Source organism: Cyprinodon tularosa, unplaced genomic scaffold, assembly GCF_016077235.1.
Source record: "Cyprinodon tularosa strain WSP-4 unplaced genomic scaffold, ASM1607723v1 ctg583, whole genome shotgun sequence".
Classification (NCBI taxonomy): domain Eukaryota; kingdom Metazoa; phylum Chordata; class Actinopteri; order Cyprinodontiformes; family Cyprinodontidae; genus Cyprinodon; species Cyprinodon tularosa.
The window spans coordinates 305,259-325,767 of record NW_024039322.1 but is presented as its reverse complement, the minus strand read 5'-3'; the positions used below and the strand labels follow the sequence as shown (position 1 = coordinate 325,767).

General features: G+C 38.5%; 1 protein-coding gene and 1 long non-coding RNA gene across 2 annotated transcripts in view; one reads left to right on the top strand and one right to left on the bottom strand.

The window, feature by feature from the left end:
* Positions 1-2,198: 2,198 nt before the first annotated feature.
* Positions 2,199-20,509, top strand: part of LOC119797455 (extracellular matrix protein FRAS1-like) — a gene marked incomplete at its 3' end in the record, with an annotated part of 322,128 nt that continues 303,817 nt past the window's right edge. The window contains exons 1-2 of the mRNA XM_038306524.1: positions 2,199-2,673; positions 9,703-9,734. Of these exons, the coding sequence (XP_038162452.1) occupies positions 2,604-2,673; positions 9,703-9,734 (102 nt within the window). The remainder of the gene's footprint in view (positions 2,674-9,702; positions 9,735-20,509) is intronic.
* Positions 11,409-11,631, bottom strand: LOC119797453. Its single transcript, XR_005282592.1, has 2 exons — positions 11,573-11,631; positions 11,409-11,479 (listed from the first exon to the last, which is right to left on the bottom strand). It is a non-coding gene; the product is annotated as an uncharacterized LOC119797453 (long non-coding RNA).

Here is a 20,509-nt window from a genome sequence, read left to right as displayed (position 1 = left end):
GGGACGATGCAGGCGGAAAACCACAGGTCTAAGACATAATGTACCATTATACATTTTTTAAATGTCATTGTATATTTCATTGTTTACAAGAGACTTTACATGTTAGGAAAAATAAAACAAAACTCAAAGTTCTATCTGAGCCATCCAACTCTTAAAACTATTAAAGCAATGAAGGTAAAGGTAAAGAATATGTCTTATGTTGCAAAAGGTGCATCATGAACAAAAATGTCATGTCTTTCATGTTTCAGTGTTTATCCTGGTTCATCACAGCTGATGCCTGATTTCCTGCTTCCACTCAGATGTTCTGCTGAATCAGATGTCTTCTGTCAGGAAAATAAATAAAACATTTAAAGTGTGTCTCATACTGAAAAAATAATGCAACCTTTTTTGGCATTTACTTAATCATAGTTACTTTAACACAATGATTTCATGTTCGCAGTGTAGGACATAAGACAATTGTGTTAAACTAAATATGACTAGGTAAATACCAAAAGCGATTGCGTTATTTTTTTCAGTGTGTAAAATGTCATTTGGAGTCTCATACCTCAGCTGAAACTATAACTGAAAATCCACAATAGTTTCTCCAACTATTGCATGGAACAACAAAGGAGTTAATTAGAGAAGCAGCTTCTCTTAATGGCAACTCTGGAGGAGCTCCTGAGATCCTCAGCAGGGGCAGAGCTAGATGGGGCCATGGCCACCCTTAGCCACCCAGTACTGTTCAAAACATAAAAAATTTTCATATATTAACAGGTACTTGACAACAATCAAATCAAACAATCTTTATTGTCACCTACAATTTACATTGCAATCGAAATTTCAGTTTCAGTACAAACCGTTCATCACAATATATTTCATACATTGGGGTGGGGGGACAGAGAGGGGGAGAGGAACTACTGAGACCACGCATGCAGCAGAACGCTGCTAGTAGCGCATTCTTATGGCTTGGCAGGTTCCCACCAGTTACGGTTTTATTTATATATATATATATATATATATATATATTTATGTATATATATATATATATATATTTATATATATATAAATATATATATATATATATATATATATATATAAATATATATATATATATATATATATATATATATATATATATATATATAGAGAGAGTGAGAGAGAGAGAGAGAGAGAGAGAGGAAATGCAAGTAATCTAGGAATATTTGCTTAAATCATAAATATTTTAGTAAAAACTTATTAAATAATCAATTTATGACTTAATTGATTTCAGTGAGGAGATTTGCTTTATGTAGATATTAGTAGTTGTAAATATCAATTTCATGCAGAATGATTATTGATAAAAGTAGGTAAGTAATGACAATGGAAAAGATGTTCGCCCCAGAACTTAACCCTGAAGGAATTTCATCCACTATTCCTTTTATCTAGGAAGAATGAATATTTAAATATATGCATCTATGTGTTAACAAAGGCTTTCGGAAAGTATAGTTAGTCTTTATTTACAAAATATGGATGTTTTGCTTGTTAATTTTTCTGATGGAACAGTATAGATTGACCCTGAGGTTCTGGTGCCTATCCACTTTTGGCCTATGGTTGTTATTACCTGACCACCCTTATAAAAAAAAATTCTGGCTATGCCTGTGATCCTCAGATCAGTTCTGGAGACTTTGTTCACAAAACCAATCCTGTTTGTGTTCTCTCCAAAGCTGGGCTTTTATTGAACAGAAAGGAGAGAGGAACTGCAAACAGAAGAAGACCTGCTATAGTCAAGAGATGTTATGTTCGATAGAAAGCTTTACATGATATGCAGCAGTGGAATCTGACCTTTCGTTACTCTAGACATGTGCCAGAATGGCCTAGTCAAAGTCCACACTCTGCATACAGAATCTCTTTATACAGTCTGATTAAGGTTGAGCTATTTTATAAAAGGGGTAGGTGACTGTAGAGTTCAGAGGTGCTGAGACAGAGTAAAAGTGTGAACCAACCACAGGTAACCTGGATGGAAGTGATTCATTAGTTTAGTAAATCTCAGATTCTGCAGCAGTAAATGGGATTAAACCGATGATCCAAATTCCTCTCCGCTGTCTCGCTCCCTCACGTTTAATCCCCACAGGAGCGGAGTCCCCATCATGTGAGATTATGATATCTGTGAGAGGGAGAGCGAAGGGGGAGGTAGTGGAGGACAGAGGTGGACGTCCTCCTGGAGAGAGGAGGGAGAGGAGCGCAAGAAGTGGCTGCAAAACAGCGCGCAGCAAAACTCCCACCGCCTCTCTGTGCTCCGTCATGCGCCCCGGCTTTTAAAAGACTCCCGGCTGCTGCTGGGGGGGCAGCAGATCTGTTGATGAGGCTCTGAAAGTCAGAGTTGTGTGTGAGATCGAGCAGTGAGAGCAGAGAGCAAGCGGAGAGGGGAGGAGAAGGATACTTTTCCAGGTTACCGGATCGCGCTACATTCCAGCCTCGGAGCGCTGCGCTCAGGAGCGGAACCCGGCGTGCTGCGTCTCTCCCGCTCCCATCGGATCTCTGCTGTTTGGAAAGCAATGATGCACAGAGGAGATCACATTTATTCCAATTAGAAACAATAAAGAACAGAGGGTGTCTGCTCCTGAGTGGATCTGGATTTATCGACCATGAGTGCTGGATGGTGGATGTTTGCCGGCGCTCTGGCGGGGGTCATCGCTGTCCCCACAGGGGCACACGGTAGGTCTTTTTTCTTTTTAAAGCCTGACCAGTTGTCCGGTGTGCTATGTAGGTCAGGAGTTGTGGAGAGCAACAATGCGCCTCTACAGCAGAGGAGCCTGGAGTAGATCTGATTGTTGGCGATTTTTCTGCACACTGCGCTGAGATGAGACTGTGGTGGGGAAAGGAAAGTTGTGACCAGAAAGATAACTTCACATTTCTCTCTGGAACAAGTGCTTTTGTGTTGCAAATTTTTTGTCAGAGGCTTCAACATCGCACCGTAATAACGCAAAAGTCCAAAATCACAAAACCCTTTCAAAGAAGGTGATTACAAACACCAAATCAAAACCAAACTGAAGTCATTATTTTGAACCAAAAGTAAATCATTCAAATGTTGGCAGTTAATTAAGTTAGGTTAATATAAGGATTTATTATATTCTATTTCATTCTATTCTATTCATAATCCAGATAGAAATCTCCTACCAGGGTTTATATCTGAGTGTAGAGATCAGACCTGAACCTGCAAAGATTCATAAAGACAATAAAAAAAAAAATCTGCCTTTTTCTCACTTTAAGAAAATCAAAATGATAAGAGACTAATGTCCCAGCATAGAAAAATAATTAATGCATTCATCTTTAGTAGAAGTGATCACTGCAGTGATATTTTCACAGGTCTGCCTAAAAAGCTGAACAGACAGCTGCAGCTGCTTCAGAATGCTGCTACCTGCATCCTCACCTAAACTAAGAATAATTAGAGCACATCAGTCGATACTTCTAAATTCCTTCCTCTGGTGCACAGACTCTCAGAAAATAAATGCTTCTGTTGGTCTATAAACCGCTGAATGGCTTAGCTCCAAAACACATTACTGAATTGTTGTCAGTGTATCCTACTGTATCTACCCTCAAGATCTTTAAGGTCTACTGGCTCTGATCTATTCTGCACACCCCGAACCAAACACAGAGAAGCAGCTTTTAGTTCTTGTGCTCTGATAATCTGCAACACACTACCAGAAAACTGTAAAAGTGTTGAAATTAATTTAAATTGAGATTAAAATGTTTGTGTTTAGAGTGGCCTTTGCTTTGCTATGTTTTTAGTCAAATAATTTCTTATGCAATCATCTCATTTTATGGATTTATTGTTTTCTCTTTCACTATTTGAGTTGCTTTTTCACACTGCAATTTTCTTTTTCTCTCCCTCATTCTCACCACTTTGAATTATTCTACTACTGAAATGTGCCATATAAATAAACTTTCCTTGCCCTATATTTCATTCTCAACAAAAACCAGTTGAATTTATTCCAATTCAAAACTAATCTGAAATACAGTGCGGTATGCCAACACATAAAAAATGAACAAAAATAAGCTCAGCCAACAAAGAATGTTGGTGTTAATAAATGGCGGTTTGCATTAACTGACTTACTTTGTAAAAATCACCACATTTGAACAAGCATCAGGCGACAGTGGACATGGATTATGTTGATTAGTAACTTTTCAGCAATCCCTTCTCCCTAAAAACCTCATGGGGAAATTGGATGATAGACTGGAGTAATTGTGTAGCTTTGTAGCAATCCCTCCACCTGGCATGTGATGACTGGATGATTTTATTGCATCTAGCCACAAACTTTTTAGCAAACCTACTCCACATCAGTATAGTTAAAATTAGATCTGATAGAGTAATTATTTAATTTTTGTGGTGACATTGGAAGAAAAAAAAACTTCCTTCAGACTGTAAACACCTTCAGGCTCATTGGAGGCATCTGTCTGCCATGACACTGAGACAGTAGATGCTAATAAAACACAGTGGAGCAGAAGTGCTCTCTGTTTAAAATAATATCTAGAGCATTAATGGCATTAATTAGCCCATATCACCGACACAAGCCTTGGGTGCATTTCTACAAAAAATCTACAAAAAAAAACAAAAAAACACTGATTATATGAAGACTTCACATATCTTGATCTGCATTTCTGCAAAACTTCAAAGTCAGTTGAGGAATTCAAAGAGGGCCTTGACTGACTTAGGATCAGCCTCCACTGCGTGTTTGCTTTATTAACTGCTTCTGTTACCACATGAATCAGACTATATAGAAATGTGATAGGAAATGCAGCTTCTTGTCTGAGTTTTGCATTTTTGACCCTCCAGATCCAAATAATGTAGAAACATTCACTGTTGCCTTCATATGGCTGCAACACATAAAGAAACAAAAGCTTTCTGTTCAAATACAGGATCCTCTCGCCTCATCTCAGAGCATTTTATAGAGTCCACAGTAGATCTGTGCTACTGCTTCCTTTCTCTTTCCTTCCTTAAACCTTTTAAATACTGCTCACCTGCAATAAAGAAACGATTTAGGCTGAAAACTTTCTCTGCTCATAGACTCTGTCTCCCAAAGTCATTAACCGCCTCTCCTCATCTCGGCACACATCCAATGTGCTTGGCAGCTGCTGCTGCTTCAATAACATTCAAACTTTCATGCTCCTCTGGCTTCCGTTCCTCTGAAAAGAAAGCACGCCGGCTATAAATGTTGGAGTGTTATTGACGATGTGTGCTGCAGGTGGATTTTACAGGATGATGAACGAAAGTTTGTAGTCAAAGATGTAAATTGTGCCTTTTCAGCTCAGGTTCTATTGTATTCTGCAGGCTCATTTTCCAAAGGTCATAGCTCACCTATGTGATTATTTCAGTAAGTAATCCTGCAGGGGTCCTATTTAAATAATCCTCAAAGTGTCTTAGAAGTTTGGCTGCACTTGCTTCTGACGGAGCACTGATTTTAAAGATCCAAGAAGTTGGAAACTTTTATTTTAAAACTGTGGAAACATCTAAAGGAAAGATTGCCAGAAGTGTTGGCAGGAACAAAAAGGCAGTGTTGGTGTAACATTTATGTTCCTATGTTATACTGAATAAAGTCACAGTATTTTATTGAACTCATTTCAAATGCTTTTACAGGCAGATCCATCATTTTATAAAAGAAGAATGTGTCCAAAGGATATTTGATCTAGACGGCTTTTCACTTGGGTCCAGATTGGGGAATCTGAGGCGTGGTGCTCCAACTGCTTGTGCTGAGAAATGCACAGAACTTCATTAGAATCTTTCTGATTTGTTAGAAGAATAACTCACATATTTTCTTGAAGAAAGGAGGCTTCATTGCTGCTATTATTTTGTCTGAGTGTTTAGAAACTCTGCAGCTGTGGCAACATAAACCCATATCACCCTCATAGAGCTTTCCAGGCCTCTCACCTTTACGTTTTTGTTGATCCAGAAAACTGACTCTAAATTTCATCCAAGGTTTTTTTTCTCCATTTGTTTTGATGGAAACTAATGGAGGCTCTTCTTAGGGCTGAAACGTTTTATCGGATTTAATCATGGTTAATCAATTATTGAAATAATCATCAATTAATTTATTCATTAAATTGATTTTTCATCTGTCAATATGCCCTATCCTGAACCCCTTAAGTGGAAACCCCCTTAGTTTCCCCTGGATTCATTTCATAAAAAAAATCTTCTTTAAGGAACCTTTTGGTGTCAAATTATTAATCAAAAAAATAATTGAGAGGTTAATCGATCAGCAAAATAAATGTTAGTTGCAGCTCATCCCTTTTCCCCCTTATTGGTAACCATTAGCAAAACAAGGGGACAGTAGAAACGTAAACATGGACATAATGTGTCATTATAAATGTGCCAATTGGAAGGTTGTGATCGGATTTGGCTGAGTAACGCATATAATGTATTTGGACTGAGAGGGGTGGTTTATACTGATCTTCAGTGAAAACTGCATCCATTTAAAGACGGGTTCTGATCGTGTCCCTTAGATTTTACCAAACTGATCTGACTGCACAGTGTGTGAAGTTTTTAATGGGCAGCAGCGCCAGGCAGCACAAAACCTTTGGGGATGTCATCTTCCTGTTTCATCCTTTAAACAGCATCAGCATCCACATGTGAATCTGAGTCTGTAGCTTAGCTAAACTTTAGCCTCACCTTGAAAAGGGCCCAGTCTGGGTTCTCAGATCACTCAGAAACAACACACTTCCTCGTTTTTTTTTTTTTTTACAGTTCATCAAGAAGGACAACTTTTACTGTCAAGGTGTTTATGTTCTGAATCAGGCATGGAGCATGTAAACACTGGTCAGGATGAGTTTTCTGAGTCTGCATTCATATAAACAATGATTTCATTTTCAATCTGAACATATTTGAATAAGATCAAGGAATTTTGCACATGTAAGCGTAGCTAATGACCAGCATATTATACCAATAATTTAAACCAATTAGTCAGTTTAAGTAGATTAAGAGATTACAGCTGGACTCTTTTGTAGCCTCAGTTGTTTTGATGAGACATCTATTCTGAGCTAAAGTGGGATTCACTGACAACTTCTTGCTTAAAAATTAGAGAAGAGACCGTTTATAAGAAAGCTAAGAAAAATCTTAGTATGTTGACTAACGTTCATCACTTAAATCAGTTGTTTATTGAGACTGAGATCAACTTGTTCAGACCTTTCTATGCCACATCCCAGGAAAACTTCTAAGAAAAATGTACTTGTACTTGCTTGAAGCTCAAACTTTATCGACATGATATAAGAAGAATTTATATGAACATAATCCAGGGAGAAGATTTAACTTAAGACTGTCAATGATATGCTTTTCAATTTGTGTCAGAAATACCTTTCCCCAGTGCTTAGTTGGGCAGGAGATAAAAACAAGAGACCTCTATGAAACTACAAATGAGGTGTTAAATGTGTTTTTTTTTTTTGCCTTACAATGCCTACATATAATTTGTTAATTAATGCCTTGCAGATAGTGTTTTTCATTATTGGCCGTCATGTAATGCAAACATCATTTAAATGTTTGGCTAGAACAACTTAAATTGCCTGATTATGTGTTGTTGAGCTTGCTTTCTGCAATACGGACACAAAAAGAAGAAGTTAGGTGAAGAGAGCTGTTTCACATTTCAGCTCAGACTCCAAGCTGTAACAACGCGTAGCTCAAACTATATATCTGTCTGGTTTCTATTATCTCAACATTTGGTTCTTAAATTGAGCATCAGCACCCACCGTGCTATTGTAGTTAAGGGCTTCATGCTTTTTTCTTTCTTTTAAAGAGGGCTTAATAATCACTGTTCATGTTGCGCTAAATGTAAGCCAGCGTAAATCCTCTAACTACAGGGAAAGGAATAGCAGGTGTTCAATCAAAAAAGTTTCTACAAAAATCTAGACGGATACCATTGCATTCCCCTCAATGATATTATTACCTCATGCAAAGTCCAGCGAACACTTTTTCTGCGCTAATGAAGATTAAATAATCTTCAAGTTAGATTTTTAAAGGGATCATAGAATGCAAAACCGAGGTTACATTGTCATAGATGAATAGTTCAGTGGGTGAAATGGACGTACAGAGAAGTTCAAACCCCATCCACACCTCCATCCTCTGCAAATCTCACAATTCTAAACTTCCACCACAAAACAGGTGAATCCAAACGAAGCACCGAGTTGATGTCAATTTGGGGATGTTGCCTTATTTGGTTCTGGCCTGTACTTTTGTCATGCCCCGAAATTGACATACAGACCAGCCCACTGGTTCACTGGACCAAGAACATGAATATAGCTAGATGTAGGACACCAGTTCAGCTGTTCAGCCTACAGTTGGGTTTACTTCTACAAGAATTACAAAGCAGGCAGTTTCTCTATTGAAAATGAGCCAGAACCACGGGTGCAAATGCAGTCACCAGGTGGGGTTCGGTAGCTCTGTCCCCTGCTGGCTCACTCCCCCCGTTGGCCGGAGTTCCCGGACTAGCCCCAGAGCTCACAGCTCAGCTCTGCTACACTGTAGTCGACCGAAATCCCGGACGATTATCAAATTCCCCCTGGGCATTTTTTTAGGTATGAAAAGTAGGACATGTCCGGGAAAAAGAGGACATCTGGTCACCCACCATATCAACAATTCTATGTTTCAGTGAGTGAGTGCTTGTTGCTATGATGCGTCTTTGCTCAGCAGCTTTGCTTGTTGTAAACCAACCAATCAGAGCACAGCTCATCTAAATATTCATGAGCATGCCATAAAAGGAAGAAAACTTTTCGTTTCATTCTGGGGCTTTAAACCAGGCTTGCATTAGGACTCATAGAACAGTAAATATGCCACTTTTAGCCCGACCAATGTTACACACCCGATTCAATACTTAAGGACCAGCACCAAATACCCTATAGAATCATTCTATGACCCCTTTAAAAGTTAATTTACAACTGACAGCATGACTTTTTTTTTTACATTTATAAGGAATATAAATCAGATTTTTATATCACCAGATGATCTTTAATTATGAAATAAATTAATTACTGTAATGCCGTTTCTAAAGTAAAACCCCCCTTCCTGACTTGGTGTACCCCACACCTTTAATCCCAGTATAAACAAACATGACACATTTAATGCACCAGGACTGATTTTTATTTTATTTTATTGTGCTTACGAGCATGTAAAATAAATCTCCCAATATGCACGCACACACACTTCATAGAAAAGGTGAGGTTAGGGCTTCTTCAGTTGAACATTTTCAAAACGGTGCACTAATGGCTGTCTTCTCAGGTCTAAATCACAGTAAAATGATAACGTAAAGTGACACTTTATCAAGGTTACAGTGACAACCAAAATTCCTTTATCTCTCCAGGATGACGGCTCTCCTTGTAGTCCGGATTTAGTTTCTTCTTAATCCTGAATAAGACTCCATTAAAACACATCTTAAGGTGACATTCTCAGACTTATAACCTCACATGAAACCCATATGTGCTCAATATCGTGTCTGGAAAATATTTCACATTTTTCATGAACTAGATTTCAGCATCTTTTTATCCATCTTCTGTTCTTCTTTGTGTTGCTAAGATGTATCGATCACTTTTATATCTTGACAGCTCTCAACAACCCACAACGGGATAATAAAAACCCAATCTAACAGACTAAAACGAATTGATTGCTCCCTTGTGTGTGTTTGATTTAAACATCTGAAGCAATTTTGGCTACATTCAGACCCAATCAAACTCTAACTACATCTCCTTCCTCTCTTTCTATCCTAGGAGCTTGTCTCTACGAGGGATCGCTCTATGCGGTAGGTGCTTCAGCCTTCTCTGTTGCTGTTTAACCCCTGGTTGAAGCTTCCACCTCATCTGCAAGCAAGTTTCGGTTCATCTGTAAACTCTAATGGTGGAAGTGCTCATGCATTATTTACGTGGGACTTTGCCTGGCTAGTGAGACTGACAGATGAAGCTGTTGAGTGTCTGTATGCAGAGATAGGTGATAAAAGGAGTACATATTATATCAGTGGGGATTGGTGTGCATCCTTTGTAAGAAATATAGCTGAGGAGCAGCGTCTCATCTATAATGCAAGCCGGATACTGACTTTGTGGATGATAATGGTGATGATGCGGCTTTGCGTCAGTCTCCCGCTGATCTGCTTGCAGAACGTTAAGCTCCTCTCAAAAAGAGAGAGAACTTGGAGGTTTTTTTTTTCACCTCAGCTGGGTATTGGTGAAAAGAGCTGTGTTTTTTTATTTTTTTTTATTTTATATGCTTTTAGGTATGCTGCTGGTTACTCATATCTTGGCGGATGAAAGAAGTCATGTTTGGCTTGAAGCATCAGATATGGGAAGAGTCCTTGTTCCTGTGCAGGAGAAGCTGATGTTTGCACTCAGATGCCATTTATGCCTTTTTTTTAATTTTTTTTTATTTCAGACCAGCTCAGTGAGTCAACTTTCACTGAATTCATTATGTTTTCCCCTTTGTGATGTATCATATTCATAAAATCTAAGGTTTTTTTATATTGAAGAGAGATAAATGGAGTGCAAACCATAATTAAAAACATTTGCTTCTTTCACTTTTCCTTTTAAAGCAGACTGTCATTCATCTAGAGTTAACAGGCCAATACTGCATGCATAGCAAAATAATAAAAGTGCCTCTAGAGCACATCATGTGATTTTACTTTTTAAACATATGCTCAGATGCTTGAACTAAAACCTCTTTTTTGTTCAATTAAATAATGATTCCCTATCATCGCCCAGAGTGACCCAAATTATGCAGATAGCCTTCAGCTTGACACCTGACGTGGTTGCGTAGATGGTCACCGCTTATATCAAGCTCAGTTTGTACTACGGTGTACATTTCAGGGCATCCTCAGTTCTCAGGAAAAAAAGTTGTCAGTTCTCAGGTATTAGGAAAACTGTCAGACAGCAATATGTCCTTTGAAACTCAGCAACATGCAAACATGCTGAAAAAGGCACCACCACTATCGTTACATTCACAGGAATCCATATTTTTGCTCCTATGCGACCAATATCTGACTCCTTCATGCCGGTCTAAACCGTCTTTTCACCTTTTCCCCAAGTGTCAGCAGTCTGAACAGTCATCAGAACAGTCATCTGATGATTTGGTCAAACTATTATCATCTGCCATTGCTGAACAGTTTAAAAACACCATCTGCTAGATCTATTTAAAAAGATATTTTTTAATAAAAAAAAATTAATTGAACATTTCTAGTAACAGTCGTATTATTACTGGTGTAAAAAGTTCACAGCTGTGGAATTCCTACTTTCCTCTTTCGTTCACTTTGTTCTAAACCGTTCAGATCTCATTGCTGTCATATTTAATTAGTAGTATGAACAACCAAGCAAAGAATAATAATAAAAAAAAAACTGAAGGATTTTATTTGATTAGAAAATGGTAATGTCATGATTTTTTCTAAGGCTCGGACCAACATGCAGTGAAACCAAACAGAGAGACATGGATGAAAAGTTTGACGGCTTTTATTGAAGATGATAAACTCGGTGCAGAGTTTCCCTGAACTCTGCTCAGCCGGAACTGGAAGGGGAGGGGAAAACAGACTGTTAGTTCAGGCTCAGTGGGAAATTTGATTTGTTGATCTTGAAGGAGAGGATCTTATTGTTGACTCACGTTTCCAGAGAAGTGAAGGATCCTTGACTCCAATCTGTGTGTTGGTTTTCCAGTGTTTGTCTGACTTGGTGGAGGGCGGAACAGGGTTTACCCAGAACTCGGACGGTGTAGGTGAACGGAGATGCTGATTGCCACTCAGATTTCCTGCTGTACTTGAACGGGACGTGGTGAAGATGATTCCCTTGCTCAGAGAGTAATTTCAACGTCCTCAAAGGAGACTGGATCCAAACCTCCTGTTTGAATCCCTGGCTCAGTTTAGACTCAGTTGATCCCTCCTGGGAGAGGAGGTCCGAAAAGGTCCGGTTTGCAGGATGACTTCCTGCCGAGAGGCAAAGACAAAAACAAAGTTAAAACTCAGGTAGACAAGAACTCAGTCTTACTCAGCAAAACTCGGCTTGGCTAGAGTACCCAAAACTGGCAAACACTCTGGCGTCGAGGTAGCGGCAATCAGCAGCTGAAGAACACTCTGTTAATGAGGTAACCGTCAGCAGGTGTGTGAGGAGGCGAACCGGAACCAGGTGCCTCCTGTTGGTGGAAGGGGGACAAACACAAAAAAACAAACACACAGACAGGAGCCCTGACAGGTAATCCATGTTGTACTGCCCATGTTCCAGAGGTCCCCCATTGAGGTGAACTTTTTTTTTTGTGTCTATGTACACAAAAATGGAAACCAGGATGTTTTCATATACAACAAGTTTTAAAACTTTGCCATTTTTTGTGGGAAAAAGGTTGCCATCTGATATAAACAGTAGAAAGACTACCAAACCTTTACAGTTTTCCTAAAATATGTAATGAAAACAGGGCCTGGTGGTGTTGGACCCGGAGATTCCCATCATGTGCAGCTAAAAAATGTCACTATGTACTTTTAGGGAGAAGCGCTAAATTGTTTTGCAGGAATAAACCCAATAATCTGTTGTATTCCTCAATAAAAAAAATGGTCTGCAATTGTCCAGTATGTTGTAATTACTTTCAGCATGTTGGCATAAAAATGTTCTTTAAGACTTTAACAGCTTTATCTACTGCAGAAATCTAACATATTATTTTGCTAAAATACTGTTCAGGATGGAGAGGCTAAAATATATAGTCTGTCAGGCTTTTAAAGACTGCTGTCATGTAAATGATGTAGACGTATAATTTTCAGACTTGCCAACCTTTCCCATTGAGCAATGGTGCCGACTCAGAGTTTTGGCTTTTGTCCCAAACCCTGAAAGCTTTAAAATACAGGGATCATAAAAATTAAGTCAGAATCATCCTATGTAACAGGATAGATGTATGCTCCATGTCTTAAAGCCAGTTAAATGATTAATCTGAAGTGAATAATGATGAGTGCCTTGTGATCTGATGGTTTAGGATGTACTGAATAATATCTGGATCCTATATCAGATGTGGGAAAGCTGCCCAGGGTTGGGTCACACCACCTTAAAAAGGCAGTGGCGACCTGGTTTGAACATGTCAGACAAGATAAGCCTTCTGAGGTGATTCCGATCTGCAAGTGGTCGATACTCGTTTAGATTCAAGAACCATTAAACCAGCATCAGGGAGTTTGGACAGACTGGCAGAATGTGAAGTGTGTTTTTTTTTAGCAGCTTTGCTCATGTTTTAGTTCAACAATCTTTAAGCATTTCTCTGCCTGGAATTTACTCTAAGGATCCGAGGAATGATTAGCTAGGCTTCAACAGAAAGTATTTGCTGTAAAAATGCTGTGAAAAAAAAATGGGAGAAAAGTGAGCAGTTAAGACATTCAACATCAGGCTGCACTTTAAAGCTTGAGGAGATTTCTGTCTCCTTTTCATAAGTCAAATCCAACTGAAAAGGAATGAAATCTCCTGCCTTCTGCTTTAGAAAACCACTACCTGTGTCAGGCAACAACTGGTAATCTCTCTTAAAACACCTTAAAGACAGTTCTCTGCACTGCAGTTGTGGTTCCCAGGCTGAATAATAAGGAACTCCAGCTTGTTCTCCTGCTCTGTTTTCAGGATAATTACAGTAAAGCTCAGGACATACCTGCAATCATGTTAACGCACAAGAACACATCCTGCTTCCCTTTCCCCTGGCTTTTCAGGAGCGGATAATTTCTGAGAATGTAAAGGTAGTAGTTGTTCGACCAGCGAGGATCGGCTATAAAGAGAAGGGAAAGGGGGAGTAGGTTGAAGAAAAAGAGGAGGGGGAGGTGGGGGGTTGTGGCTAAAAAGGAGAAGGAAGGAAAACAGGTGGGATGTTTGAGCACGTCTAAACATCGTCATTGGAAAAAAGGTCTTACTTGAAGTTCAAAGTGAAGAAGCCCCACACCTGCACTGATGGGAAGAAATGAACAAAGAAAAGAAAATTTGTTGATCGTAGTTCATGTTTCTGCCTTCAGGCGTCCCTGCATTGTAACTTTTAATTGTTTTTCCAAAATCAGAATTCCTTATTTAATTAAATGTTGGGATTAAGCTTGATTGATGATGATGATGGCACACTTTATATTATTGTATAAACAAACTGCGATCGCTTTCCAGTTCTGCTGGTGGCGTTGCAAGGATAAAAGAAACCAAACTTTAATCAGTTTTCTCACTTGGGAGAAGATCATAAATCCAAATTTTTCTGCTGTAAGAATAATTTCCCCCCAGTTTGTCTTTAAGTTCCCTCATTTGTCAAAAGAATAAAAAGCTTTATTTTTTTCCTTATTTTGTTTTTCAGTTCTTTATCAAACTCAGTATACACCTTCAGGTTTGGTTAGTTTTTTTTGCTCCATGTGTTTCTGTTTTTTTGCTGCTTGTCTTTTCCACTGTGACCTCTGTCAGTCACTCTTTCTTGCTATTGTTTGATTCCACCAGTCTCGGTCCAGTCAGCCTAACATGTCATTACTTGACTGTCTTAAGGTTTTCCTGTTTTTTTTGCTCAAGGCTAAATCTGACAGATTTACTCACATCTATTTGTTTTTGGCCTTTTAACCATTACAATTACAGTCACTAAGAGATCACTGAATTTCCTTTGCACATAGCTTAACTCATTTTCAAGAAAACCTTTTATTGTTCTGTCTCTACAGCACCTAACACCTTAAATTAATTGTGACCGCACCTAATCAAAGTGTCCTACTTGATATTCATTTTTAGGGCCAATGCCGGTGCATACTCTTATTGGTCTTGTTAGGCAGCTACTTTGGATGACCACTGTTGATGACTGTTTTTAGTGGCTAATTCTACCACCCACTGCTGGCAGCCTGTGTTGCCATCTATTGTTTGCAGCCATCAATTCTGTTAACTGTTGGTGGTCTTTGTTAGCGACCATGTTACTTAGAGCCCATTGAGCGTAGCCACTTTAGGCTATTTCCGTTGCTCTCAACTATTGAGAGCCATTTTTAGTGACCACTCTTTGCACCCATCATCATTGACCTCTGTTTGCCTGTTGGTGCTAGTGGCACTTATTAGAGTAGCCTACTTGATGTTTTTTTTTTGGCAGAAAGTGTTAGTTCCTTCTCATTGAGGCAAAGTGGAAGAAGGTAGAGAAGGTCATCTTTTCATATTACTTTTAAGCAGTCAGTATTGGTGCCCACTTTTATTGGTTATTGCTAATTGCTCCATCCATCCATCCATCCATTTTCTAATACACTTAATCCCAAGTGGGGTCGCAAGGGTTGCTGTGCCTGTCTCCAGCAGTCAGTCGGCGAGAGGCGGGGTTCACCCTGGACAGGTCGCCAGTCCATTGCAGGGCAACACAGAGACTTACAGGGCAAATAACCATTCACGCACACACTCACACCTAAGGAGAATTTAGAGAAGCCAATTAGCCTAACAGTCATGCTTTTGTACTGTGGGAGGAAGCCGGAGTACCTGGAGAGAACCCACACATGCTCAGGGAGAACATGCAGAAAGACCCTGGACCGAGAATCGAACCCAGAACCTTCTTGCTACAAGGCAGCAGTGCTACCCACTGTCCACTGAGCAGCCTTGCTTCAAGTTTTTGAACATTTTTTTAAACTAATGTGTAACCTAACTGTTGGCAGCTGCTGTTAGTACCCACTGTTAAAGGTCAATGTTCGCAGAAGTTGTTGGTGCCACATATTGAAAGTAACCTACTCAATATTTATGGGCACACAGTGATGGCGCACACTATAATTAGCGATTATTGGCACCCACCGTTGGCTTCCACTGATGACAACCATTTCCTGTGGCCATTGTTAATGGTCACTGTTGGCAGCCATTGTTATTGACCGGCGTTGGTGCCAAATGTTTGTCCTCAAATTCTGCACCAAGGTGTTTAAAATATTATGGTTTCACAACAACATTTTCAATCATACATATGAACAGTTTAAAGTCAGTTTAGTGAATTGTGGACCCTTAAGAGTTTTTAGGTTGTTCTCTCTGTGATTATTAGTTTCCTTTGCTTGTAAACTATTATGAAATAAGCAGCTGCATCATGTTATATACTTTGTTATATATATCTTTGTGGTAATAAAATACTCTTTTGTTTAACTTGTGGTTATTGTACTGGAAGAATCTCATACTAGTTGGTAGATATTGGTAATGGCTATATCGTTTATGGTCGCTCAACATTTGTGCCTTTTGTAGAGTTTGTGCACAAATCAAACTGATAAGTATGATATTAAGGAGGCAGTGATTAACTTTATATGAAAATATAAATAGTGTTTTTTTCACTCATTCCCTGGCAAAGGATTTTAATGTTTTCCCCCCATTATTGTCCTCTTGGCCCGTTGGATGGGGCTAAGCGACACAAACATTTTACATCATTGTTATAGTCCTTTTATTAATAGCATCAGTATTGAATTATTTTTGTAAATTAATTTAGCATAAAAATCAATATAAGCAGTGCATAATTTTAAAATAATGGAGGAGAGAGCCTCTACCCTCACAACTCAGGGGCACTTAGAGATATATCAGTGTACTATGCAGACAATAATAACTGATAATGTGGTTAGGTGTTATTTAGTTAGGTTAATAAAACAACTGTGACAGATACAGATGTTTGGTGATTTACTTCTTGTCTTCGTCTTTGGTGGGGCAGTTCTGCTTTTCTCCACTACCCAAATCATTGGATAACACACTTGTTGCTTATGTTGTAACTTTGTACCTGTGAGACATGAGATTCTAACCTATAACCCCATCTTGCAGCTTATTTCGTTTCTTTGAGTCCAAGCAGTCTGACACATGCTGCTTCTGTAAATATGTTTGATTGACAAGAAGAAATGTGGACTCACAGATGGCTGTGAATATCAGAAACGATGCTCTGCTTTGCAGCAGAGTTGAAATCGTTTGACAGCAGCCATATGGGAAAACTTCTTAAGGAGGTCCTCCAGCTCTGCACAGCCAACTGAAATGCATCTGATGAAAATCTTATATCTTTTAGGTGATTAAAAAAAGCACTTTCTGCATCAAACTGCGGTCGGTTTGCAGGAGATGTGCCCTGATTCTAAAATTAGTTAAAGGAAACTAAAATCAGGCTTAGCAGCATGTGCTGTGCATGCATGATGATGAAGGCACCACCACACGCAACACAACTCAATGGGGTACTTGATAAAACTGAATGTAATATTATTTTTAGACTTTGGTTGTCTTCATTCTGTGTGTGATGGAGATTTTCTTCGGGGTCTATTGAATTTTACTCTCTGGGTAAAATAGATGTTTTTTTGGTAGCCATAGTCATTTAAATTTTCAACACTCACTGCCAGCTTCCTTTACTCTCTTCTCAGGAGTTGCAGGAACCCTTTCAGATGTATTCGACTGCTGCACACATATATAATCTAGATGTATTTTTTATTTCTTTGTTATATTTTAATCTTCTAAACATTCATAATGAAGTGGTTTTATTAAAAAGAAATAGCAAGCCGCTGCTGATCCTCAAGCTGTATATATCAAGCAGCAGAGTGGTTCTTGCTTGACATGTACTTATCTCAACAGATGCATTAGAGGGGCTGATACTGTGTAGGTAAATATAGATAATGCTCCATGGTTAAGGACACATGGGTCTCTGAAACATGCAGCTCTTTGTCCAAATACACCAGCTGCTCCTGCAGGCTATAAGTGACTCCTGATGTTTCAAATCCCAATTTTTATAGAAGTCAAAACATCACCAAAATTATCACCCAAAAAATAAATCCCCATCAAAGCAGAGGTTTGAATGTTTGCACATTTGTAAAGACTTGGGGTTAAAAATAAAGTTAAAGCAATATGTACAGCCTGTTTCTCTCAATCTGTCTACTTCAGTCACTTTATACTTGACAAATAGCTCATGGAAATCTGGATATTGATTTCTGTAACCAGGAAAATGCCCAGTCAGCAAACATTTCAGATATCATCTCCTATGCAGATCAATATGTTTCTGAACTTGTGTAGGGGATGTAAACATCTGTTCATGAAGTTCGGCTGTTTTCTGTTTTATTGGCTCCGACAACATTTTTTTCCTGCTTCATAGAAGCGGCTGAAAGTAAAGGCAGATGTGTCCATGAATATATGGGAGAACATAAATTTGTTGATGAAAATAAAATCATTGCCAAATGACACTAATCTGTATCCAAGGCACAAACTGTTTCACTGTAGTTTGAGCCAAAGTTATGTAGAAAATATGTCTCTCACTATCGCTTTGGCCCAATCACCTTAAAATAGACTTGGACAACTTTTATTTCATTATATATACACAGAGTATATACAAAGCAAAATTTCATTTAGAACAGCTTTCATGAGATTTCCATTTCTTAAAGTGCAGCAATATGAATAGCTTGAAAGTAATTATTGAATGAAGATATATTAATAAAGTCTTTTGCTTCAAAATCTAGGCTAACCTGGAAATTTCCCCATCATTAAAGCACAACCTCTCTTTTCTCAACTCTAACTTTGTAATTTCTTGGACTTGTTTTCACCAAACATCCTATCCGCTCCAGCCTGCAATGTTCAATAACTGTTTCATTCCCAAAGAACTGCAGCCTTTTGAAACGCTGTTAATTTAAGATGAGGTTTATCACTTTTAATGAGCGCCATGGGTTGTTCCACTAAGTTAGTCATAACACTGTAGGTTTTATACTTTTTAAACTTTAATTGTAGATATCAATCTTTGCACCTGCTGTTTGCAATTTTTAAAACACAAAATATAAACAAAATCTATCTTTACAAAGATTATTATTGCAAATGGTGTTGGTGGCAACAATAGGAAATTACTTTATTGATGATGCATAACCTGTATAACCTGCTGTCATATAACATCACTGCAGTTATTTTGGTTCCCTTTAAATTCGAAATGCAGCTGCTTGTTTCTCCTCTTACTCTGCTCTGTCTTCTTGTTTACATGGTCCAATACCTTCTTTGACTCTGTGCGCTGACCTATACCCAGACATGTGGGAATGTTGTAAACAATTTAGACAACTTCTTAATTATGAATGTAATAAACCTTTACTGGAATATCCATAATCAAACCCTCCTATGGTTGCTTTTGCATGTTTCCACTAATATTTTTTGAGACATTTGAGACTGTGCCTGGGCTGCTCCACAACCTTTATGTTACTCCTAGTCAGAAGAAATATGTTGTAAATGTTAAACAGTTACTTCCAACCTGTATCTGTTTGAAATGCTCATGATTTTTTGGCTTGAATGTATGTGTAATGTATGGATTATTTGGTAATAGAAAATCTTACTCTGTTATTTGGATGAACTGCAGCTAGTATGCTGAAAGAGAGATGAATCATTGCCACTAAGTGGAGGGAGGTATACACAGGAATGATTAGCTGGTCACCTTATTTCAGTATGACATTGTTTTTGCTAGGATTGCAAATCACATTTTTAAATCACTAATTAAGTTATGTGCTCTGAAGGTGGATTAACCTTCAACCCAAACCCGGCAGAACACCCTTTCCTACCCCAACCCCTTAATCTTTTTTTCCCTCCCTATAATGTTTGGCACTTGCGTCATAATGGAATATCCTGACATCAGGATAGAAAAGGATTTCAGATATATTGTCTGGCTGATGTGAAGAGTTCTTCCCACTTTCTCAATTTCATTCTTTAGCTAGATTTAGTCCACTCTAATTAAAGCAACACAGTGTCACTTTTTACCCCAAAATAAGCTTAATTTGAGTTTTAGTTAATCTTTTTTTCAGGTCAATATTCAGCTCTAGGTGTATATTGATGCTCTCTGGTGACTGCCCTTAAAAACTCAGCTATGTAACTTGAGGAGGACGAATCCATCACTGAATGGGTCATGTGACCCACGGCGCTGCTTTACAGCAGTATGAGCTTCTATTAAGCCCGAAAGATAACTAAGTTAAATAAGGCAACCAAACGGATATGACGCTTTCCTGATGAGGCATGTTTTGGTTTGCTGATAAAGGATTTCATCTAGAGGGGTGAATATGGCCTTTTTTCTTCACAAGGAACACCAACTTCTTAAACTGCTGGTATAAAGTGGTCTGATATCAGATATTTAATCAGATTGGGAGATTTTTTTAATTACATGATAGTGCAGCGTTACCTTCAGGGGCACTAAACCTTGAAGTTTCAGGTCTAATGGCAAAAAGTTACACACCGGTGATTTAAAACTGAAACACTTATCAGTGGATTGTTCATTTATTATCACCCCCCACACCTGTGAAGTTGGTTATGTGAACTAACATCCAAGGATTAAAGCATGAAAAATCAATAAAAAGATGTCTATACTTTAACTTTTCTAAAGTTTACATTTAAATTTAAAGCCTGGTTCTCCATTCAGGTTTCTTAGCTAAAAAATGACCTAATTGGGATCAAAATTCACAGAAACTACTTAGGCCTATAATGAATGCATCCATGCACAACACTATATCATGTATAATCATCAACTGAAATGGTTGCAGTCTTAGAAACACCAGCAACTAAATTTTTGAGGAAGATTTGTGAGGAAGACAACATGACTTCCTGTTCTGAGCCTAAGAGGAGCTGCTCGTGTCTCAAAGCTGCAGTGAGCTGAAGTGGTAAT